We start from the raw sequence: 24163 nt of genomic DNA, 5'->3' as shown, positions 1-24163 counted from the left end.
CACTGGTCAGGCTGCAGCTGGAGTACTGCGTCCAGTTCTGGGCGCCACACTTCAGGAGGGATGTGGACAACATGGAGAGGGTCCAGAGGAGGGCCACTCGTATGATCAGGGGGCAGTAGTGCAGGGCTTATGAGGAGAGGCTACGGGACCTGAACCTGTTCAGCCTCCAGAAGAGAAGGCTGAGGGGGATCTAGTGGCCTGTTACAAACTAGTCATGGGGAATCAGCAGGCATGGGGGAGTCCCTGTTCCCCCGAGCACTGCCAGGAGTGACCAGGAATAACAGTCATAAGCTGGCAGAGGGTAGGTTTAGGTTAGATATCAGGAGGCGCTACTTTACAGTCAGGGTGGCTAGGATCTGGAACCAACTTCCAAGAGAAGTGGTGCTGGCTCCTACCCTGGGGGTGTTTAAGAGGAGGTTAGATGAACACCTTGCTGGGGTTGTTTGATCCCAGTAATCTTTCCTGCCATGGCAGGGGTTTGGACTAGATGATCTACTCAGGTCCCTTCCGACCCTAGAAACTATGAAACTATGAAACCTCCACATACAAATCATTGATGAAGATTAATAGCATTGGACCAAGCACTGTGGGACACTGCTGGTCACTTCCCACCAAGATGACATAGATCTGTTAATTAGAACTCTCTGGGTCCTACCCTTCAGGCAGCTTTCTAACCACTTGTCTCATAGTTAAGCCCACAGTCTTACAATTTTATCGCAAGAACATCATGGGATATCGGATCAAAAATTTTTTGGAAGTCAAGGTATACAATGTCAACCCCCTCTCCCTTATCCAGGTGGTGAGTTACCTGATTGTAAAAGGAGATGAGGTTGGTAAGACAAGACTTGCCCATGACAGCCATGCTGGCTATCATTCAGAATCCTACCTTTTGCAAGCCTATCGCATATAGACTACTTGATGAATTTTTCCAGGATTTTCCCTGGGAAAGAAGTTAGGCTAGTTGGCCTATAGTTAATGAGGTCCTCCCTCCTCCCCTTCTTGACAATGAGCATAACACTGGCCCTCTTCCAGTCCTTGGGGACCTCCCCGGAGCACGAGTTTTGGAAAAGATTCTCTATGGGTTCCATTATTACTTCGGCCAGCTCCTTCAGCACTCTTGGATGAAGTTCATCTGGTCCTGTTGGCTTATATATATCCAATTTCTTTAGCTGATCACACACCAGTTCTATGGCAATAGTAGGAAGGCAGTCATTTGGACCCTGCTCATTCTGTAACCTAGCTGGCATGATTTTCCCCTTGGCGGAGTGAAAGACTGAAGCAAAGTAGGCATTCAGGAGTTCAGTTTTTTCCTGAGTGCTGGTAACCAGCTGTCCCGAGTTGTTGAGCAATGGCTCCACACTCCCATTTGTTTTCTTCCTGTTCCCTATGTACCTAAAAAAGAGCTTCGTGTTGTCATTGATTTCCATTACTAATTTTAGTTCAGTCGCTGCCTTAGCTTTTCTAATCTGATCCCTATAAGTGCTGGCCATTGCTATATAGTCCTCATTGGGGGCTGTCCCTAGCTTCCATTGTCTGTATGTCTCTTTCTTTTTTCTTAATAGGACCATGATTTCCCTGTTTAGCCAAGATGGCTTCCTAGTCCTTTTGCTACATTTCCTCTGCATGGGAATGGATTTCCTTTGTGCTTCAAGAATCGTGTCCTTTAGGAATAATCATCTTCATGTACTCCTTTTACCTTTAGTGCCTGGTCCCACAACACATTGTCTACTAGTGACCTGAGCTTGTTGAAGTTTGCATTTCTGAAGTCCAAAACTTTAAGCCTGCTATCTGATTTGTCTGCCTTGTGATTGACCATGAATGTAATGGTTTCATGGTCGCTATTGCCCCGGCTGCCCTCTATGTTTAAGTCGGTCACCAGGTCCTCTTCTTTGGCCAGGACCAAGTCTGGAAGAGCATTACCTCTGGTTGGCCCATGCACTTCCTGAGTCAGAAAAGGGTCTTTGTTGCAGGTCAGGAAGTAACATGACTGATTTGACTTGGCCAAGTGTTCTTTCCAAGAGATGTCTGGATACTTGAAGTTGCCCATGATGACCAGGTCCCCTGCACATGCAGTCTCTGTTAGTTCTCAGGCAGACTCTAGATCAAATTCCTCGCCCTGGTTTGGTGGTCTGTAGTATACACCTACAGTTAGATCTTTTAATATACACCTACAGTTAGAGCATATTTCATAGAAGGTGTCTTAATTGCAATAAGAAGAGATTGAGAATGAAAATACTCTCATCATAGGGATATTTGCTCAGGGATAGCACAAAAGATGTCAGTTTTCTGTTTATAGCAGCCTTCAATGATGTAGGCTTCACAAGTGTAGCTAAGTCACTTTTTACACTTTTATTTGGGTTTATATTAACAACACGGATAAAATACTTTGGTCAAACACAAGAAGAACAAGTTGCAATGTCGTTCTTTCCTGGCTGCAATAAACATAGTAACATGGAAAAATGCTGGTTTTCATGAAACACTGGATGTATATCTTGGATTGGCACAAAGAACTAATAAATACACTATTTGTACTTATTTAAAAACAGAATAGCACATGCAAGATGTAACCAGGCTACTGAACACCTTCACCATTGTCCCTGTACTATTTTTACACTTGGTTCTTTGCTATTTTCTAAGCAAGAAAAAAAGAATATAATGTGCTCTGCTGCTCAGTGTTGTAGTGGCTACAGCTTATCAATTTGTGAGCTGTTTGGAACAGGTAGCTTTAGTCCTCGTTAGCAGAACTCTTATCTCCTCTAAAGCATTCATAGACATCTTATGCATTGTAAACTGCAGTGGGCATTCCCTGGGATGAAGCAAATGTTCTGCTCTAAAGCTGATGAGGAATTAGTACTGAGCAAAGATATAGTATAGGGACTGTTGTGAATGCAGTTCTTACAATATCAAGAGTCAATACTACCACCACACAAAATGACATATCAATAATATATTGTACAAGCTTATACAGCAACACATGTTGATTTGCAACACTGTACAGTTTAAATCTAAAGTGCACAGCCTCAATCTGAGGTGACAAAACAGTACTATCAATATAATAAAGGCAACACAATTACAGACACAATTTATTTCCTCCTCTTATTTCATGTTGTTATGACATTATACTAAATCAGTACCCCATTTATATATGCTTTAGCTGAAGTTAAACCACGCTTCACTTATTTTCTTCAAGTATTTGAAAGACAGCAAAATAATATTGCTTTATAAACAAAAGTAGTCATTTAGATTTCAGTCATAGCTAAACCCAAAAGTTCAATAAGGTTATAAATGGACAGCTCTGTCCCATGAAATACTGATTGAAACCTTTTCAAATGTCAAGAGGAAGGAAGTTGAATCTCAGTTTTCCCCTCAGAGACACCTGTGTTGTTTATGTGTGATTTTGCACCAGTGATTTTTAAGTGGGCATAGTTGGCTCTTCAAGAACTATGTTAGGAGAATTTAGGAGTATCTCAAAGCATTTAGATATCATTTGCAGTAAGATGCCTTTTCAAATACTGGGGGTGTTTAGAAAAAATATTATGTGAGAGACTTAGGTTTTACCATTTGTCATCCTGTTTACACAAGCTTCTGATTTAGGGCCTACCCTGAAATATCCTATAAATCTTACTTATCCTACATCCCAGTTGTCCTTACCCAATTCACATTACCCTGTGAAACTGTACAGGCTCTGATTCTTAGAGAAGTTCAGTCAGTTCTAGTTTTCAAATATATTTTTGTCTCTATTGAATAAATTCTGGTTTATGAAATATGTAAGATGGTTCCAATACCCACATTTAGTCTACAGTAGCTGTGTCTACATGAGACACTTACTGCACAGTAGCTTGTTATTGCTGTTCAGTAGCTTGTTACTATTGCGCAGTAGCGTCACCAGGCACGAACCGTGATATGACACTACTGTGCAGGAGTAATGAGCTACTGTGCAGTAAGCATCACTAGGCAACTGTGGTAGCTGGGATGCTACTGTGCAGTAATGCTGGTTACTCTGCAGTCATTTAGTACATGGTTATGCAAGTACTAAATGACTGTGCAGTTAACAACTGTGCAGTGGGCATCTCATATAGACACATCCAAGGTGGCCCTTTTGCAGTAGATTGTTTTTTAAACAGAAGAAAGAAACCATCCAAAAATAATCTTAATTCGGTTTTGGTTAGCACTGCAAATTGATTGTGCGTCTGTTTAGTTAGGCCATATAGGAAACATAAATAAGAATAATAGCATCTTATTATTGTACTGTAATTAATCTGATTAAGTGTTTTAAAGAGCTGGAGTACTCTTGTGGTTTTCAGTAATAAACCTGGGAAATGTACTATCCATGTAGCATGTAGAATGAGGCATCAGTATTTTTTAAGAATTTATGTGGGCTTATGTTTCAAAATAAGCATTGCTAACTATTTGATGTACTTTGATCAAAAAGAAAAAAAAACTTATTTAGTTTTCAGTTTCTGCCCCTGAAGTTTTTATAACCCATATAAAATAAAAATCTATAGTTTACAAAATAGGCTTTTTTTAATATATATATATATATATTCCTTTTGTAAAATTATACCTATTTAAATACATTTGAAATGTTGCTATAGGTAAATTAGAAATTCTGTTCTAATACTATGAAAAAGGCAAACTTTTCACTTTTAAACACACAGTTTGTGGACTTTATGCTTCTAATTGCCCCCCAAATTTGATTTTGTTGCTATTTAGGGGCAAATTTGGCATCATTCAATCTACTTTTAACCTAAAATAGTTATTTACTAATTGTATTAAAATTTGGGGAAAATATTTCAAGTCTCTTCTGTTATTCTTTATCTGTTTGAATGCAGCCTTTTTATAGCTAATTATTGAAGAGGTATTCTAAAACTCAAGATAGGATTTTGAAAGGAGCCATGTTGCTTGATTTTAAACTGTACTTTACTCGGACGCCACAATATAGAAATAGATTTACTTTGGAACAAACTACAAATACATTCGCACAGTTTGTGACAACTTAATTGTCTACCTAAATATTCTGGAACAGACTTTCAGATCGGAATATTACAAATCTTGTCCCAGACGTTCTATTTCCTCAATCAGGAAATCAATGTCTTGATGACTTGCTGCTGGGTTTGAGATGACCATCCGAAAGAAGTTCACTTTGTCTCCCAGTGGCTGATAGCTCACCATTGTAGTTCCATATTCCATCATTCTGGCTTTTATCACTGGAGCTACCTACAAAGATATGGCACAAAATCTGAGAAATATTTCCAATTCTACACCTTATTCGTTCTTTCTCTGAAAAGGGGGAAACTAAAAACAAACAACAAATACACAAAAATCATTAAAATGTAACAAGCTCAATAGTGAGTAAAATGAGAACAACTGAGTAAGGATCTCACCTAGTGGTAACATTAGAGCGTGTTGTGCTCATGCAAAAATCAATGAGAGATTTTTTGTCTACTGATTTTAACCCCAATTCACCAATTCAGTTATTAAGGCTGGTAAAAAAAAATCCCATCAAAGATTTTTTTTTGCTTGAAAGTTGGACTTTCAACTATTTCTTTTGAGAAAAGTGCTACCTCTTTGAGGAAAATTGTGATATTGTTGGATAAGCAAATGTGAAGGCTGAAAAGTTTGTGACTTTTAGCCAAAACAAAACAGTTCAGCCACAGCCTGGTACCTTTCTGTTTAGATATGTCTCAGGAGAGTTATAGTTTGATAACCTCAAAGCTACAGTTTGCTAACCACTGTCCTCTATGGACCAGACCCTAAATCAGATTTTATCTCATGAAGTATGGTGACCAACTGGAATCCAAAGATACATCATCTCCTTCTCAACATATCCCCATAATGCATCAGAAGAGATACAATCAGCCAGGAAGCACAGCCTATAAAAAGTATGAGGAGTCTAAACTGCAGTCTTCTTAGGCATTGGGGTTTTATGACATCATGAAGGCTGTCAAGACACCTTGCAAAAGTATAAACTGTTCTTTAGATTGAAAATAAATGGCTCACAGCTACACTAACCAGTTTGCTAATACTTAGTATTGCTGACACAATGCAATTAATACAAGCCAGCTCTTCCAGCTTATTGGTATAATCACTTTCCCTCTTGTTTTCATGTGGCAGACGTCCACTGCATAATCAAAATAAATCTGTGTTCAGATTGTTACATATTTTGGAATTATATGTTGCAATTTATACCACCAATGACAAGGATGACCATAGTCTAAATAAGTATGATAAAGAATAGGTAAATTCATGGGATACAGAATAGAGAAGACAGTATTCAAATCAACTGAATAACAGGAGTATTTTGTAAGCCTAATTACCTTGCAAAACTGACAACTAAAATGAACTTTGAAGTGATGAATCTTTTCTTATTAATTTTAATGATTATCTTGTTTATAAAAATGTAAGTAAGTACTCATTGCAGTGCTTCCCTGAGAACAAGATTATTGTATGGGCCACTTCCCATCATAGTCCCATTTTGGATCACGTAACATTTCAGCCTGTCTTACTTACCTTCATTAGATGATTCATTCTTTCTTCATTGTCTTCCATGTCTCGTAGACTGGGAGGTATGTACCAGAAGCAGACATTTGTGTGCTGGGGCTAAACACAAAATAATAATAGCCTACACTGTTAGAAAAACTCATAATATCTTAATTGCAATTAAATTCATGCCTTTGCCTTTTCTCATACATCATCTTATGACAACAGTCAATGGTTTTCATTATTGCAGAACACAGAGTCATCATCATTATTAATACAGGAGGCATAATTTTAGGCAATATCTCAAAGATGTCAGATGCAGAAATGCATCCCTCAGCTGTGTGTATATATTTTTTCCCTGTGGGCAGACATCTAGATTCTGTGTGTGTTGTCCCTTTTAGAGGATAAATGGAGTGTCAGGTTGATGCCTCCCCAGAAGCCGGTGTCTATTATATATCATCTAAACAATAGTATATTCTGTTCTGGTTCATTTTTTTCATATGAATGCATAATACATAATTCTAGCCCAGTAGACTAGGATCAGAGGAGATATATAAAGGGTACAAGTTAGATTCCTTTGTACTCACTGAAACTCCTTGATGCTCAGTTAGGCTTTCTGGGATGCAGTTAAGCTTCCTTTCTAATGTGTGAGGACAATGGAGTTTTAGATGGTCTAACTTAAATATTTTGGATCCAGAAAAAGAGAAGTACAAAACAAGGAGCAGCCTTCTCTGACTCTCACATTTTTACATTTAACTGATTCCTACTCCTTGCTTTTCCTCTCTTGCTACATTCCACCTTGCTGCCCACTAAATGTGTTGGATACACCAATTTCAATGCCTTTATCTCATTTAGTGCAACCAAATTTAGTATTGATATTGGAGATAAGGGGAATCAGTTATACATTAACAAGTGAGTATAAATCTAAAGTTCCAATTGAGAGCAGCGTTTAAGTACATAGTTATAATCACTACCTATTTGGCAAAGCTCTTAACAGCATGCTAAATTTTAACCATCAGAGCAGCGAACAGGTTTGCAATATACTTAATAGGGACAAAAAAATTAACTGGTCTTAAGAGAGCACTTTAAGTTTTCATTATATGGGATTTGACTCAGTGACCCAGCAGTTCTCCGTCAGCTTTAGTCCTACGTCAGTAAGACTTAAGCATGTGCTTAAGTACTCTGCAAGATAAGAGTGAAGTGTTCAGCTGAGGCCCAAAAAAATAAGTCTAAGGAGGTTCTGCAGATGGTATTCCTCCCTCTGAGTTCCTTGCAAGTCATTACACAAGGGAATCTGAACTTCAGCAACACACCTACTATAGGAGACAGCAGAGAGTTTTACAACCTAAGCTTTTGGGGGTAAGGACCATTTTTATGACATATTTATGTCATCTTACACAGTCAGGCCCCAATCTCCCTAGGAGCTGCTAAGGACTACTGCAATACAATAATAAACAGAAATGGGTAAGTGACATCAGGACAGCTTCCATCTAGCTTTATTTCTGAATGTGGCTCTGTCTGGAGATGTTGACAAAATGTATCTCACAGTTATCAGGATTATTTTTTAGTCACATGGAGCATTGTAGTCTGTGTTAGAGAACAGTTACCTGTATTAGGAAATTGCGGACCCATTGTCCAATTAAACTCTGATGTTAAATCTTTTACTATTGTTTTAGTTTAGGGCATGTCTTCATCACTTTGGACCAAGCCAGGGAGCACCACCATCTGTTGCCCACATGCCCTGAACTCTCAGTGAAAGGTGACCACTATCTTTCATCTGGGTAAGGATGAAATTTTCTACTCAGCAATTCTCTACTCAGCTGCCTCCTCGACTTGCCCATAGACCCCATAGATAATAGTCTTCCACCATATACAAGTTAATCACATTGTCCTATCAGTCACATCTCTACTACATCTCTACTTCAGACTATGGCCATGTACAGACATTCAATTTTTACTGGAAGAGTCACTGCTTTCCCAGTGGAAACTACAAGTATATAGATATTTGGGATTGTTCTACCAGAGCAAAAATGGCTACCTTGGAGGCACCAGTCGCCAAGCTGGGGAGTCCAGGGGGGCCCCCCTTGCGCACTCCTCAGTGGACGCAGAAGTGGACCGCAAGTGTTTCTGGTCCACTTCTGGGTCTGCTGCTGAGTGTGCTGGGGAGCCCCCCCTGCTCCTGTTGAATGTTGCATCTGCCCCAGGTACCTAGAGTTATGTAGAAAAAACATTTAAAGCTGTGTCTATGTCCAAATCTCTGAATATTTCCGAGTCTCTCTGAATTGATTTGGAGGGTTCCGATTCAATTAAGAGAAATTAAAGGGTCTCCTGATTTGATTTGGATTTGGAAATCTTTGTTGAATTGATCAAGGACTGAAGCTTCACACAATCCTAAAAAATACCCTGGAAACAACTAGGGTTATATTACTTCTGGAAGAATTTTTTTCTGGGAGAGCGAATGTCTGTATACTTTACCTTCTGCGAGAAGCTGAAGCACAGTCCTCCAGCTTCCCAGGACACTTTGCTCCCAGCAATGCTCTTTTTCTGGGGAGCCAGTTTGTTGCTCAGGCTGGAGTCTACTGCTCCAGCTGATCAGGGAGCATGACACACCCCCTTCATAATCCCATATTGTGCTGCATGGAGACTTTCACATACATTTAGGCTGGAAGGGACCTCAGAGGATCATCAAGTCCAGCCCCCTACCCCAGGGGCAGGAAGTCAGCAGGGATCATAGGATCCCAGCAAGATAAACATCCAAATGTGTCTTGAAGGTGTTCAAAGTGGGTGCTTAAACCACCTCTGGCAGCAGTCTATTCCAAACCCTGAGGGCTCAGACAGTAAAGAAGTTCTTCCTTATGTCCAGCTTGACTTGGTCACGGTGAAGTTTGTGACCGTTCAACCTTGTCATCCCTTGGGGCGTTCTGGTGAACAAATGTTCCCCCAGATACTGGTGGTCACCCCTGATCATCAACTTATAGGTGGCCACCAGATCACCCCTGAGCCTGCGCTTTTCCAGGCTGAAGAGCCCCATGGCTCTGAGCCTGTCATCGTAAGATCTGTTTTCCTGACCTCTGATCATGCGCGTGGCTGTTCTCTGGACTCTCTCAAGCTTCTCCACATCCTTTTTGAATTGTGAGCCCAAAACTGGACGCAGTACTCCAGCTGCGGCCTCACCAAGGCCGAGTACAACAGGAGAATGACGTCTCGGGATTTGCTCGAGAAGCATCTATGGATGCAAGCCAGTGTTTTGCTCGCTTTACTAGCCACAACATCACACTGAAGGCTCATATTCATCTTGTGGTCAATCATGGCCCCCAAGTCCCTTTCATCTGTAGTGCTAACCAGCGTAGCACCGCTGAGTATAAGACTGCTGAGCCTCAGACACAGGTTGACTGAGCAGTATGGGCCAGCCAATCAGGGCTGCCATCTGTCCCTGGATGTGTGTGTAGGGCTCCCTGGATGCACAGAATCAGTACTGCAAGCTCTCCACTCCTCTGGGGCTTAGCATTTGAATGTTTGCCTTGGGGTGCTCCGGTTTTATTTTTCTACTGGGAAACAAACATGGGAAAATTCTCTCAGATCATTTGAACATATTGAGCCAGCCTATGTTTATTTGATATAAACCACATGCTTAAAGTGACAGCAAGCCAGAACACATACCTTTCCATCAAACACCATTTCATAACCTTCTCTATTCTTTATTTTATTATACAGATATTCTGCAAGTTCCAAGCACTTGTCAACCTGTGCTTCAAATCCTATAGTTCCCTGCATTAAAAAGGAAGAAAAGAAAAAACATGAAGTTTGTGTCTGTCTACATTTTGACTGATACTGTGAAAGGAATATATAGCATTTTGTAAAGCAGTGGCACAGGTTACTTTTTCTTGCAAAATTCTGGCTCCAAGATGCTGAGATTGCTGTGAACAACCAAGCCTAGCTGGTACTAGATTATTCCTTTTGGAGTCAGAACTTTCAATAAGCTATCCAAAAGAAGTAATTGAGCAATATCAGTCTTGTTTCAGGTGGAACATGATGATATCTCTCACTAGTAGCCAGCTTTATTGGTAGCCTCTGCAGAGAGATTAAGGACCTGATAGGTATGACTGGATAGGAAAGGAGCATGAATTTCTTCTTGGTCAGGGTTGAGTTACATGGTGGATCAACTTGCTCTCTAGCTTGTGGCTTGAAGATTTAAGCCTACAGGAATGACATTTTTACAGAAAATCCAGCTTTAAAATTAAAAAATATGCTTTTACAGATCAGTCTGATGCGTGGTGAAAAATGGATCTTCTGTTCAATGCAGCAGCATCTCTACAGGATTGTCTCTCCTCTTTTCTATTTGATAAGGTATGGATTAGAGATCTTTGTTTTGCTCCAGCAGTCCTTTCTGGTTCTTTTCTAGCTAAAGTCATAATCTTTGTTTGTAACATCATAATCACTTCTTCAGTTACCAGCTGTGATGCCACAGATAAAGACTTATGCTGAATAAGCAGCAGGAAAGGATAAATTTGATGAAAAGAGAAACATTGGTTCTATTTTTACATAAACGTTCCATGTTAAATAGAAGTGGGGTGCAGGGACAGAAAAAGTAGTATAAGACATATGGTAACTGTAAAGCCTATAGGAAAAAGAGTCTAACAGCTGATCAGACTCTCAGCCCTACCAGTCTAATACTGTACGTACTGCTCTGGCAGTGTCAAACAGATTTAAAACTCTTTTTAGTGGTCCTATGTATAAAGGAATCTTGCAAAAGTGTAAAGCCAGCATAGCCTTAGGTGAAGTGGGGTTGGCCAAAAGGAGGTTGGAACCAGGATTTCCTTGTGCTCTGGAGACCCCCAACTACTCCAGCAGCTCATAGGGGGTTATTTTGGATAGCAAAGCTCAACTGAAGCTTGAGTTTTCTTTTGAAATCTTGTGGCTAGACTGGTGCCTAGTGACTTGAGGATCAGGATAACAAGAGATGGCTTATATCTAACTTTGTAGTTTTCCACAGCTGCAGTATAGTTTGATGTTGGTACCAAAGATCTGCCCCAGAATGTTTTTCAGAACTTTAATAAGGTACATGAGGGTCTGTGGGCGTGTCTACCTCTTATAAGTCAGATTAGCCTAAACTTGCCATTTTTAAGACACATTAGGGGCACGTGTCCACAGGTGTGCACCATTAATGCAGCTTAAAAATGGTGATTTTAGGTTAATCGTGCCTAAATTTGATACTTGCTTTATGCAAGTATCAAATTTAGGCACGAATAGCTAAGTTGCATTAGCTCATGTGTAGACACTTAATGCACATTAATATGTCTTCATGTGGGCTAGTGAAACTCAGCTTTTTGCGCCTAAGTTTAAAGCACCTTAATGAGCATTAGCATGTCCACATGTAGATGTGCACCTAAATCTTCTTAATGTGCCTTAAGCAAAGGTGCATTAAGTTTAGGCGCATGCAAATACACATGTAGATACACCCTGTATGTCATTTTTTGGAGGGGAACAATCAACTGCACTGAATAAATCTAAGACAGTTTGATATAATAACATGAATTCATACACTAAAATATTTATTTGGCAACATTTAAAAAACAAGGATACATTAATTCATGTGATCCAGTGCTTTTAGATTTCTCAGAGCCATGTCTCCAAAAGAGCAGATTTTAATTAGTTTCCCCATATTAGCAAAATAATTCTGCTATAATTACTGCATAAAATGGAACCAGGTGTTCTAGTCTGGCTTGTCATGTTTAATTTTAGAACATCATTAATGAAAAATCTTTGCATTCCAGAAACTTTCTGGCCTCATTATATTTAGACAAAATATTTATACTATCAGGTTGTTAAAGTTTGACATGGCAAATGCTGTGCTTTATCATTGAGTCCGAGTTTCACAATCTTTTATGGTCCCTTGTAGCTAAAATGGGTAAAGGTGAAGTACAAGGAAAAAAAATCAATAATAATAAAAAGAATATCTTATTATTGTTCTTTCTTTCATCTACTACGTGGGAAGTTCAGATAAAAAAACACTACTAAAATGGCAATATAGAAAGTAGAGCTGTGTCTGGTGTTCACTGCTTTGATTCAGATGCATCAGATATTTGCTTACCTTTGCTCTCCACATCAGCCATAGCTTGAAGACATCAACATGACGTCCACACTGTAAAGCCTTGTCTCCAGTGTCATAGGACAAATCATAGTGTTTATCTTGTTGAAAGAGGTAGGAAGCATGCATTTGATTGCAGCTCTGCATCAATCCCTTAAAGAAGCAGAGATGTGATTTAGAAAAACTGGTATGTGCATAAGTTTACTACTTAGCTTTCTTTCTTGATCATTGTTTTTTCTTTCCCTTACTTAACCTGTCCAAGTGACCTTGGAAGGCATTCCTTCTCTTAAGGCAGTTTGGCTAAGTCGGTTGTAATGGCTGTTGCAAATAATGTCATACTATCCCTTGAGTCTGTGTCCAGAAGGCTCTTTGCCTTGCTTTCTCTCTGATTGCAGGTAACTCCAATGCAGATGGTCTATATAAGGCCCTTGCTCCCCTTGAGCTATAGAACAGGGGATTATAATATGTGGTATGGAAGACTTGGGTAGGCTAGGATAAATACTGAGTTAAACAAGGAGTTAAGTGCTGCTTCTGAAGACAAGTGGTTCTGTCTGACCCTGTTAGAGGTGGCAAAATATAATTTTGAAAGGCAACCTTATAATGTGCATATCCTTTGGATGAGGGCTAGTCGTTGGCTAAGGCAAGGGCAGCTGTATCAGGAAAAGCATGAAGCTAATAACGTTTTAATTTTCCATTTTATATGTATGTATGACGTAAATTGAACCTAATCATGGCTCTATTGAAGTATTTATAAAGATCATCCTTGGACTGCTTCATAGCATTGCATTTTGCAGTCAACAAGGAGTGAGAATTTGGGCTTTTATTTTTTGGATTTACCTGTATATGTAGCTCTGCAAAAAATCTGACTGAAAAAAATGAAGGTGAAACAATACACCAGCTATGTTAACATACACCAGCTATGAGAGTTATAGAGCAAGTATCCAGAATATTCAGGGAAACATGCAAAAGATGCAAGAGGAAGACGTACCTCTTCTCTAACTAACAGGGCGGAACACTGCAATGGGACGCCCATCATCTTGTGCGGATTCCATGTCACAGAATTGGCCCTACAACAATGAACAACTTTAAACTGAGAATTATACACAAGGGGGAGATCAGTAAGACAGTAAAAAATGAAAGTAACAAAACTTATATAGGGCTCCTTTTCCTCAAGAACCAAAGTTGCAAATAAGACCAGCAGTTTTTAGAAGTGTGAAATGTTCAGAAAAGGCCCATCATTACCATTTAACATAGATGTAAATTTACTCATCCATGCTCCTTTCCTGAATAAATGTTGTTGTATAGTTAGGACTAAAAGATCCTGGGCCTGGAGATTTAATTTTGAATAAGTTTGCCATTCTCTAGACTTTGCAATTTCTACATTTCTAGGGAGTCATCTATACTTTTGAATTATAGTCACTATTGCAGATGGAGGTGGGGAATGACTTTTAGGACCAGTTTTATCAAAGGTATTTTAGATACCTAAAGATACAAATAGGTGTCCAGTGATATTTTCCAAACTACCTAACAGATGTGGTACTCCATTCCCGTTGATTTCAGTGAGAGCTGGGCATTTAATTCACTTCGGCACTTTTATCTGCATCTTCAGAGATGTAAGGGGCATGATAGTGCTGCTCTTGAGCATTCCCTGCCCTCCCACTCCTGCTGACATGCTCCAAACTCCAAAATATGCCAACAAAGCCATTCTGGGGCTTCCCTCTGAGTCCACTGTTGAAACCTCAGTCTTTGTTGTGCTTGAAAGCAGCCACTGGAGATGTCCACGGAGCAGCCTCACTAACATTTTCAAGCTTGCAGCCAGGAACTGGGAGCAGATGGGAGTCAGGTTCAGAGGTGTTCAGCCAGAGCACGCAGCCTCCATGGTTTAGATATACCATACGAACCTTTGAAATTCTGGCCTTTGCCACATTTCAAAAGAGGTTTAGGCGCCTCAGTCACTGAGGTGCTCTTGAGAATTTTCACCCCAAAGGCCGGAAGGTCGGCTGACATAAATCGTCAATGCTCCGCTGCTTCTAACGAACTACAAAAATGAACTCAGTTTGAGGATCTGTCCTAAAATGGCTGTGGCAATGAATTTTGGATTATCTCACACAACTCTTTTACCCTCATTCCTGCTCTCTCCATTTGTCTGGGGGTGTGAACAGTGTAACATGCTTGAAAATAGGTTATGAGCTTATGAGGTCCAGACACAATGCAAAACTGCTGCTCTCCAGCCAAATGGTGTTATAGGGGGCTGTGTGGGGAACTGCTCTCAGTCTCCGTCCTTTGTCAGAACAGGGGTCCTGGAGATGCCTCCACCCTAGAGCTGTAGTGAGCTCATCTGGTGCCTGAGGAGGAGGGAGGGGTGGGGGAAAGAGGGCAAGTGTATGCTAAGCACAGCAGATGGGGGATGGCGGCAGCCTGGGTAAGGGGAAGGGAAGTGCTGAAACTGTTCAGCATCAGCAACAGCAGCTCTGGCGGCAGCCCCATGTCTGGGCTTTCTGGGAGCTTGATGTCCCACTCTTTCCCCCCAACCCCAATTCATACATATTGGGATCAGGGTTCTGCCTGCTCTGACAAAGGCTCCCTGGCCGGGGCGGGTGCCCTGCTTGCCCTCGTTATGGGTCAGGCCCACCCCCACTGGAACCACAGAGGTATCCAGGTGCTGGATTTCCACTGCTGCTCCTGGCATTTTGGGGTAAGGGTGGCAGCAGCAGGGGCTTACCTGCCTCAGGCAGGATCTTGGTCTCGTTCATCAGCAAGATTACTGCTTGATTATTAATGTACATATATAATATGAGTTACATTAATATTAGTTATGGGGGTGCATTATAATCTGCATGCTAAATTGACTGAGATAGAAGAGCTTTCATTTCATTTCACTCATTTCTCTATAATTTTTAATATTGTCTTGCAGTCTCCTGTCTGGTTTTTCCACCCATCTCCAGGAGGAGTGAAAATTAAATAATCTGTGTCGCCCTTACAGATGACACAGGTTACTTTCCCTGGTATTCTGTGCAGGACTCTTCCCACTCTGCAGATACCTGTATAGGAGGGGAATAAAGGACCTGTGGTGGCTGCTTTCCTACAATACAGGAAAGGAAGATGATATGCTGCTCTCCAGTACTCCCAGTTTTCAGCACCATTATATGTGCCCAGAATCTAGCCCAGAATTTGCCAGGGGCAACATGTATCCCAGTATGATCCGGTGCCCTTCCTTTTGAAGACACAAATATCTGCAGATACTGTTTTGCACCCCCAGTTAATTGTAACACAGTTTGGGTCACTCCCATCCCTGCCTTCCAGACTGTACCTGCAAATCTGACTTGTAGCTTCCAGTGTCTAAACGAGGGAGCTGGTGGCAGGGCATTCTCTGCTAGAGGCCCTTGACTGAAACTGATGCCTCTTTCCATAAAAGCTTGAATCTGTTGGCTTTCGGGGTGTAATATCTAGTCGACCAAAAAGGGCCCCCAGTTTGAAACTAAAAAATGGAGAGACATGCTTGAGCAGCTGGCACTGAAGGGATTGCTTTTTTTCTTTCTGGGAGATCTTGGAAGCAGGGATTTGGATGTATACACATCATTATCATTTTCTCACAGATTGCTTCTTACTCTCTCCAAGCAGGCAACTGTGAAATGCTGTACCTGGACACAGTGGAATACAAATACATCTACACTTTCCTTCCTGCTATTTAAACAGGACTATTCAGGCACCTGATGCAAAGCCTGTGAGGAATACTCTTTCACAGGCAAACATCTGGCTACTTGGCCCAGGTCTCTGAGCAACTGGCAGCTTTTAATCAACTCAGAGTCAATCATCTGGTTAGGGTGCCAGAGCAAATGTTTCCAAACTAGCATCTGAGTTTATGAATCTCCTTTGATATGAGAGCTATGAACTTCATTTGCTGTAACCCATACACATGCAAAAAAAAATTTAAGATCCCTCTGAGCAATAGAGGTGACTTGTTTTTGGTTTGTTTTTTACCAACAAAAAGGTTGTTTACCAACAATGATGCCCAGGTGCCAATTTTCTGCCTAAGTCATCACATTGATTTTCAAGTCATCCATTGCCAAAATTCTTCCCAGTTACATACAAAGAATTGTAATTAGTTAAAGGAGAAGTTATGATTTTTTCGCTTTGTCACAGAGTGCTGGTCACCAACCACTGATATATACTTAAATAAAATGCTTATTGACGACAACACTTAAAAACAATTATATAGGCAAAAATGAAAAAAAGTGACAAATTCCTATTGGACCATTTGGGGTTTTGCATAATTTAGGTTGGTAGAATTTGGTCTACAGGCATTATCTGAAACTGGAGGTATTCACAGATATGTACCAACATCCAAACATGGCCACATTAATTGTGTGTTTATATGTCATAGTGTGATGCTCAGACTGGAATTTAAGGAAACAAGTTTCAATTTGATGTATGGTAACTAAACAGCAGTGTTTCCCAGCATGAAAATTCCATACGTGTGCTTACTTTTTCAAAACGGACACATGGCCGGTATATTTACACCCCACACTGCGAAGAAACAGGGTAAATCAGGTTATGCAGAACTTCATGCTCCCTTGGCTACGTTGCTTCCAGTACCTGAGCTAGCTTCATTAAAGATGATTTGAGGTATCTGTTTTCATAGAATCATAGAATCAATGAGTGGGAAGGGACCTAGACAGATCATCGAGTCCGACCCCCTGCCATGGGCAGGAAGGAGCACTGGGCGTGGGAGGGGTCATAGACCCCAGTCAGGTGCCCATCCAGTCTCCTCTTGAAGATTTCCAGGGAAGGTGAGAGCACCACCTCTCTGGGAAGCCTATTCCAGGCTCTGGCCACCCTTACAGTGAAGTAGTTCTTCCTAATATCTAACCTAAACCTATCCTCCCTCAGCTTGTGGCCATTGTTCCTGGTGACTCCAAGGGGGGCCCTGGTGAACAGACTTTCCCCAAGACCCTGCTGCTGGCCCCTGATAAAGTTGTAGGCAGCCACAAGATCCCCCCTCAGTCTCCTTTTGCGGAGACTGAAGAGATTCAGGTCTCTCAGCCTCTCCTCATAGGGCTGGCCACGGAGGACCCCGACCATACAAGTGACCTCCTCTGGACCCTCTCCAGGTTCTCCACATCCTTCTTGAAGTGCGGCGCCCAGAACTGGACACAGTACTCCAGCTGCGGCCCGAGCAGTGCCGCATAGAGGGGGAGCAAGACCTCTCTGGACCTGTTAGTGATGCCCCTGTTGATGTATGACAGGGTGCAGTTGGCTCTGTCTATTGTTTCATCGCATTGGCGACTCATATTCATCCTGGAGTCAATCCTGACTCCAAGATCCCTCTCTGCCTCTGTGCTGTTGAGAGGGTCAGCCCCTAACCTATAACCATAATGCTGGTTCCCTCTCCCCAGATGCAGCACCCTGCACTTGTCCTTGTTGAACCGCATCCTGTTCAGATCCGCCCACTTCTCCAACCTATCCAGGTCTGCCTGGATGCGGTCCCTGCCTGCCGGTGTATTCGCTTTACCCCACAGCTTGGTGTCATCATCAGACTTGAACAGGGTGCTCTCCACACCCTCGTCCAGGTCGCTAATGAAGATATTGAACAGCACCAGCCCAAGGACCAAGCCCTGGGGGACTCTGCTGCCCACACCCTCCCAGGTCGACATCAACCCGTCCATCACCACCTTCTGGGTGCGCCTCTGGAGCCAGTTTGCCACCCATGTGACTTGCATTCATCAGTGCTGCAGTCCCTCAGCTTGCCCACCAGAACTGGGTGGGACACTGTGTCGAAGGCCTTCTGGAAGTCCAAGAAGATGACATCGACTTCCTCCTTCACATCCAACCCATGTTGGTTACCCCTCAACATCACTTAACTGTTTTCTATTACAGTTTTCAATGTAGACATATCAAGTGTATACAAGTCCTGAAAAAATCAAAGTTGTTCCCCTATTCATCACCTTATGATGAAAGAATAGGAAATGGCAAGATTCCCATGTCCCATGGGAACCATGTCATTGCCCACTACTTGGAGATGACTCTTTGCAGAGCATTAAGGAAGTTCTGATCCAGTTGTGGATTTGAACTTTGTAATTTGAACATCTTTCAAATGCAGATATAGCCAGAGTTTCTAATCCAGATTTGGCTCCTATCCTGTATCCATTTTTTTTACATATGTGTCTCTTTTATGCTATCTCCTGACAGGAGGGGCAGAATTTTTATCTGTTCTGGATATACTAAATATATCCTGTTTGGTGCAAAAAATATTTGTGTGTTTTGGGTGTTGGTGGGGATTGAGGTTAACTAAAATATATCAAGCTTATTAAGTCATTTTTTTTAATTGTAAAGGTTTTGTGCTTCTGATTTCATTGGCAACAAGATATTATATAGTCATGTATATGAGAAAAGGAGATTGACCCTCCAGAGAAAGACTGGAGTATGGGGCATAGAAGAATCTATGCACAGGAGCTCATCTGCTCATAAAAAATCTCTATAGAACCAATTGCATTGTGGAACCCAGAATGTTGTGACATTGCAAAAAGACTTAGGAGTTGTAACATCAGGAAACTGTGATGTTGATTTTTTGTGTATCCTGCAAGTGATCTGAAGATTTATACATGATTGCCCCAGTAATAATGGAATGATCTCAGACCATCTGGCAACCCAAATTCAAGGTCTTCAGGGATCATTTCTTACTGAGATACACATCTAAGTCTCACTAAACAGATCTACACAGAGAATCACTCAGAAGCTATTTTGCAGCTTGGAAGAGGTGAATTCCACAGATAGAAAATATCCATTATCTGTAGCAGAAAACAAAATCATATACCACAACTTTTAAGTCAAAATACCTATTAAACAAGGGAACTTAATGATATTATTTCAGTTGAGAGGACAGACAACCTCAAAGATTGCTGCATACTGTGTATATTGGGCATAAGTTATTAATCGTATATCAACCTGGTTGATTGTTATTTAGAGCCATTTGGTAGTAATCCTGAGTTCACTGGGGCATCTAATAATCTGTGAATAAATCATACCTTTCAACACCGTTTAACTTCCATTTATGTTTCCTGGACATCAGCAGCCCACCACCCCATGCTGCCTGAAAAACAAGATACATTCTCTTAAAAATCAGATAACTTTGCATTGCTGACACACATATATTCAGGTCAATTTGATGTCTGCTCCTTTTCTTTCCAAAGTGGGTTGCATGAAGCTAAATCACAGCTCTGATGGAGCTGCAGTCTGTGGGTGGAAACATAATCCATACCAGCACAGTTCTTCTTTTTCTGCTGTTTTTTTCTGGTAGCCTGTGGCTGGACTTATGTAGGTCAAGGTCCATGGACCAGCTAGCATCACCCTCCTGCCCAGCTAATTTCTCTCTCACTAGCACATGGCAGTGCTACACTGGGCCTGCCCTAAGCAGTGGTAGGGAGAACAAGTAGGGAAAAAAAACTCACTGAAAGGTCAACTGACCTTTACACGTTCATGACTGGGAGGAGAATGGCACTGGTAATAGAATGGGATGGGACACAAAACACAGCTGTTTGCCTTGCCTCCCCTCTTGCAGAACTCTGAGAGCTGATCTCCCAGCATGTGCAGGGGAATAAGCCACTGCAAGGACCCCAGTAAGGTAAGCATGTCATTTGGCAAATACTTTCAGCATATGCCCCAGTTACTAGGGCCATTTTGGGGGAAATTATAGTATTATTTGTCTGCAAATTTAGAAAAAAATAATGTCCTTTTGCTCAACTGTCTATTTTGCAGTCTTCCTTCCTTTTCATGCCCTTGTGACAAGGTAGTTTGTAGAATTTCCAGCTGACATAGCTGCACCACAAGTGCTTCTGCTACGGCCTCAAACTTGCAACCTCTCGGCTGTCAATCTTAGTGCCCACAACACTAGGGTTACCATATGTCTGGGTTTTCATGGACGTGTCCTCTTTTTGGGCCCTCCCATCTCTGGTTTTTTTTTTTTTAATATCAACAAATGTCTGGGGTTTTGCTCTGCTCAGCTTCAAAGTTTTTCCTGGCACTTCCCAGCTTGTCCTAGCAAGGAGCTGCTTGGGGCTGGGGGGAATGGAGGGAGGGCAATTGGAGGCAGGGGCATCACATGCATTTGTGTAAGCACATGCATGTGGCCAGCATGCAGCCAGGCCGAGTGGTGGGAGCAGCCCCGGCAGCTGGCTGCAGGTAAGTCTATGGGAGGTGGGGGTTTGAGGGCCAGGGCTTGGGACTGTGCATGTGTGCATCCATCACATGCATGTGCATGTGCATATGCGTGTGTGTATGTGAGTGTGTGTGTGGAGGGGATGGGTGTGTGAGTATGGCAGGTGCCTGGTGGCATTGGGGGTAGTTGACTTGGGCTGTAGCGGGGCAGAGGAGGTGGGGGAAATGCCTAACCCTCCAGCACAGGAGGGGAGAGGGGACTCTAGGGGCAGCAGACAGCTGTGTGGCTGGCTGGTGGCACTGGTGCCTGTGCTCACAGGGGTGGGGCAGCCAGGAGATGCTGCAGGGCTGGGGAGAGCAGGGGGCTGCAGGTCGGTAGTTAGGGACACTGGCAGGGTGGGTGGGGGTGGGCTGTGGCTTGGGAGTGAGGGGCACCAGGAGGGGTGGAAGACTGTGGGCCAGGAGTGTGGGGCACAGACAATGCCAGGAGGCTTCAGGTCAGGAGTGAGGGGCATCAGCAAGGACAAGGGGGCTGCAGGCTGGGAGTGAGGGGCACAAGCATGATTTGGGGGGTGGAGTACTATGGGTTGGGAGTGAGGGGCAGCAGCAGGACTGAGGGGGGCTGTGGTTTGGGAGTGAGGGGCAGGGACAGGGCATGGGCATGTCACTGCCCTCCCACAATCATGTTACCCCTTTCTCCCTCCCCAGCAGGTGTCCTCTTTTTTGAAACTGGAAATATGGTAATCCTACACACCACCCCAGCCCCCATTTTGCAGGAAATGGGCCTGAAAATATGTTGTTTTTTAAAATTAATTATGTCTAGAAATAAGGCATAGATTTTCAAACAAAGGTTTCAAACATCAGTTGTGTAAGTTCATGTTTAGCCAATTAAAATCAAATGCCTTTATTTTTAAATGGTTTTACATGCCCAGTCTGTTCCAGAAGCCCAGGCTTTCTCCAAATCAGTGGAGTAGAGAATTGGTCCCTAGGTGTAGTTTTCACTACAGGAACCAGGTATGTTGTTATCTGTACAAAATGACACTATATGTGCATGAGTGAATGCATGTTAACATGGGATGTGACCTGAGACTAATACAGTACTTACATCCACATGCATCCAGATTTTGTATTTCTTGCAGATATCTGCAATAGCAATGAGGGGATCAAATGCACCATACACTGTTGTTCCTGCTGTGGCACTCACTAAGAAAGGAACAAATCCCTATGCAAAGGAGAGAGACATTTTTAAAAGAGGGAATATTCAAGCAAAACCCACCCCCACTTGCAATAGTTTGATTTCCTCCCAAGTAGCCAGAGTGTAGTAGTACAATAAAGTAAGTAATTAAAAAAATAAGCTTAATTCCAGTAGCTGCTGTGCTACTGTATCTATATTCCTATGAAAAAATGAGATGCCATTTGGAAATAAGGAACTTGCATGCTATTTTTTTGGCTTTTCTTATTTGATATAGTAGTGATGTTACAATTTCTGTCTTAAGGTGGCAGCAAACTTCCAAGGTCAGGATTGAGGGTATGCATTGGGAAGATAAGATTTAGAATGAACAACCCACCTCCTGCCTCTGTCAGAAACAAAAAATGTGTATTCTGTGTTATGCCAATGTAAAATTACCTCTATCATAGAGATTCATTGTACAACAAATATCTCTGGAAAATTTGGAATTAACCTGTTGGTATATTATGATTCTTTCAATTTCTTTAACATTCAGAATGTGCTAGATTACGTACATCAGGTAAAAAGATGCTGGCCCTGCCCCAGGGAGTTTACATTTTAAGGCTCTGCAGTCTTGTGCTTGAGTGTAACGTTTAATACATGAATAGTTCCACTGAAATCAACAGACATAGTGAGTCAAATTAATTGTGTATTGGGATAGGGACAGAAATTATACATAAACCAGTTTAAGTAATCAGAAACTGGTTTAAACCTGTAAAGAACATAAGTTCATTGCACATAAACCAGTTTCAAAATGGTTGAAACTAGTTTAAGATAAACCTGCTTGAATGCAGTATCAGACTTAACTGATTTGAGTCAAACTGGTTTATGAAACTTCCTTCCCAGACCCCTTCCTGGTTAAATCACAGTCCCCCAGCATGCTTTCCAGCCCTGGGCTGGGCTGTCTGCTCCAGCAGAGAAAGGTACATGTCTGGCGGGGGGGGGGAGGGCAGGGACTACCCAGTGCTGTGCCTGCCCTCCACGGCCAGTTGCCTAAGCTGAGAGCGCTTGCTCTCAAGGGGGGCACCAGCGCTCTCAGGTGGTGCACCTGCACCCCTGTGCACCCTGTATGTGTTTCCTATGAGAGGAAGCAAACACATGGCCCATGATGGCTACATGCCAGAAAGGCGTGCTCTAGCACCCCCCAGCTTCTGGCCTGAGCCACTGCAGGCATGTGGCTACATTTCCTGAATCAAAAGTAAATGTGTATCCAGTTGTTTCTCAGTTTAATCTCTGTGGTTTAAAGTAACATTCAGAGACTGAATTGATTCAGTCTCGGGGTTTTAGACTGTCTGTACTTAGCCTTGGAGTCTAAAGTGTATATGAAAATTACAGACAGGAGCTGTATATATGTTTTAACATTTAGAACAACATAAGAAAGAGTGACTGATCTTTCTTAAAAGTTCTGAACTACCTACAGCAAAATGGGACATATTCGTTTTTTGTTTGTTTTTAACTACATTGACCTTAACGCATTTTCATATGTGAAGAAGCTCAAACTCCATGTACTGTTTCTGAAGGCACATGCTAATGCACTTACTTTTTGTTTAGCTTCAAGAATTCTTCTTTCAAGGTCTGATGGAATCATTTTCCCCCTGCAGCAAAAGATAATATAATATTAGGGCTTTGCTTTTGAAAACAGCCTTTTCTATTGCTTTCCCCTTTAAGTAACAATCCCAGGTAAGGATGAAATTAATACTACTGCACAAGGCCTATACCCCATTTAAGCCCTTAAATTAAGACCTCATCTGGTGTATAGTCCTTGCACTGGTCTTAGCACAGGGCTGATTGTCAACCTGTGGATTGTCACCTAGTTTGCACCAATGTACTGTTGATCATGTGTGAGTCACTCCAAATCAGAGAGGGCATGGCATGGCCCTTCACACAAGCTCCACTTAAAGTACGTGCCCAATGAGCCTCAGGGTTCAAATGGATTGTAACCATAGAGAATATGCTGCATGTCCTCAGGAGAGTTCTGAATTCAGGGAAAATTCTGAATTTACTGAATTCAGTAACCCAATATTGTTCTCAACTGCAGGCCTTTGAAAGGTGAAGCCCGTGATTCTACCTTCCAAGGGCCAACTCACAGGATCCCCAATTCAGCTGCAGTGGCCTCAAGCAATGGGACTGGCTGGAAGCTCATAAATGAAGTGGACAGTAGGAGGAAGGTATCTCCCCTCTTTATGAAGTAAAGGTGTGACCATGTCACACTT

General features: G+C 42.0%; 1 protein-coding gene across 3 annotated transcripts in view; it reads right to left on the bottom strand.

Moving 5' to 3' along the window:
- Nucleotides 1–2339: 2339 nt before the first annotated feature.
- The window catches only part of GAD2 (glutamate decarboxylase 2), a 51810-nt gene continuing 29986 nt past the window's right edge, over nucleotides 2340–24163 (bottom strand). For all 3 annotated transcript variants that reach the window (XM_090047378.1, XM_090047380.1, XM_090047381.1), the window contains 8 exons: nucleotides 23491–23545; nucleotides 21828–21944; nucleotides 19594–19658; nucleotides 13557–13635; nucleotides 12572–12721; nucleotides 10141–10248; nucleotides 6511–6600; nucleotides 2340–5217 (listed from right to left, as the gene is read on the bottom strand). In XM_090047378.1, coding sequence (XP_089903504.1) covers nucleotides 5044–5217; nucleotides 6511–6600; nucleotides 10141–10248; nucleotides 12572–12721; nucleotides 13557–13635; nucleotides 19594–19658; nucleotides 21828–21944; nucleotides 23491–23545 — 838 coding nt within the window. In that variant the 3' untranslated portion in view covers nucleotides 2340–5043. The remainder of the gene's footprint in view (nucleotides 5218–6510; nucleotides 6601–10140; nucleotides 10249–12571; nucleotides 12722–13556; nucleotides 13636–19593; nucleotides 19659–21827; nucleotides 21945–23490; nucleotides 23546–24163) is intronic.

This window comes from Crocodylus siamensis, chromosome 5, assembly GCF_052110815.1.
Source record: "Crocodylus siamensis isolate JL-2025a chromosome 5, ASM5211081v1, whole genome shotgun sequence".
Lineage (NCBI taxonomy): Eukaryota > Metazoa > Chordata > Crocodylia > Crocodylidae > Crocodylus > Crocodylus siamensis.
The sequence above is the reverse complement of the archived record's forward strand: the minus strand, read 5'-3'. Positions and strand labels throughout refer to the sequence as shown.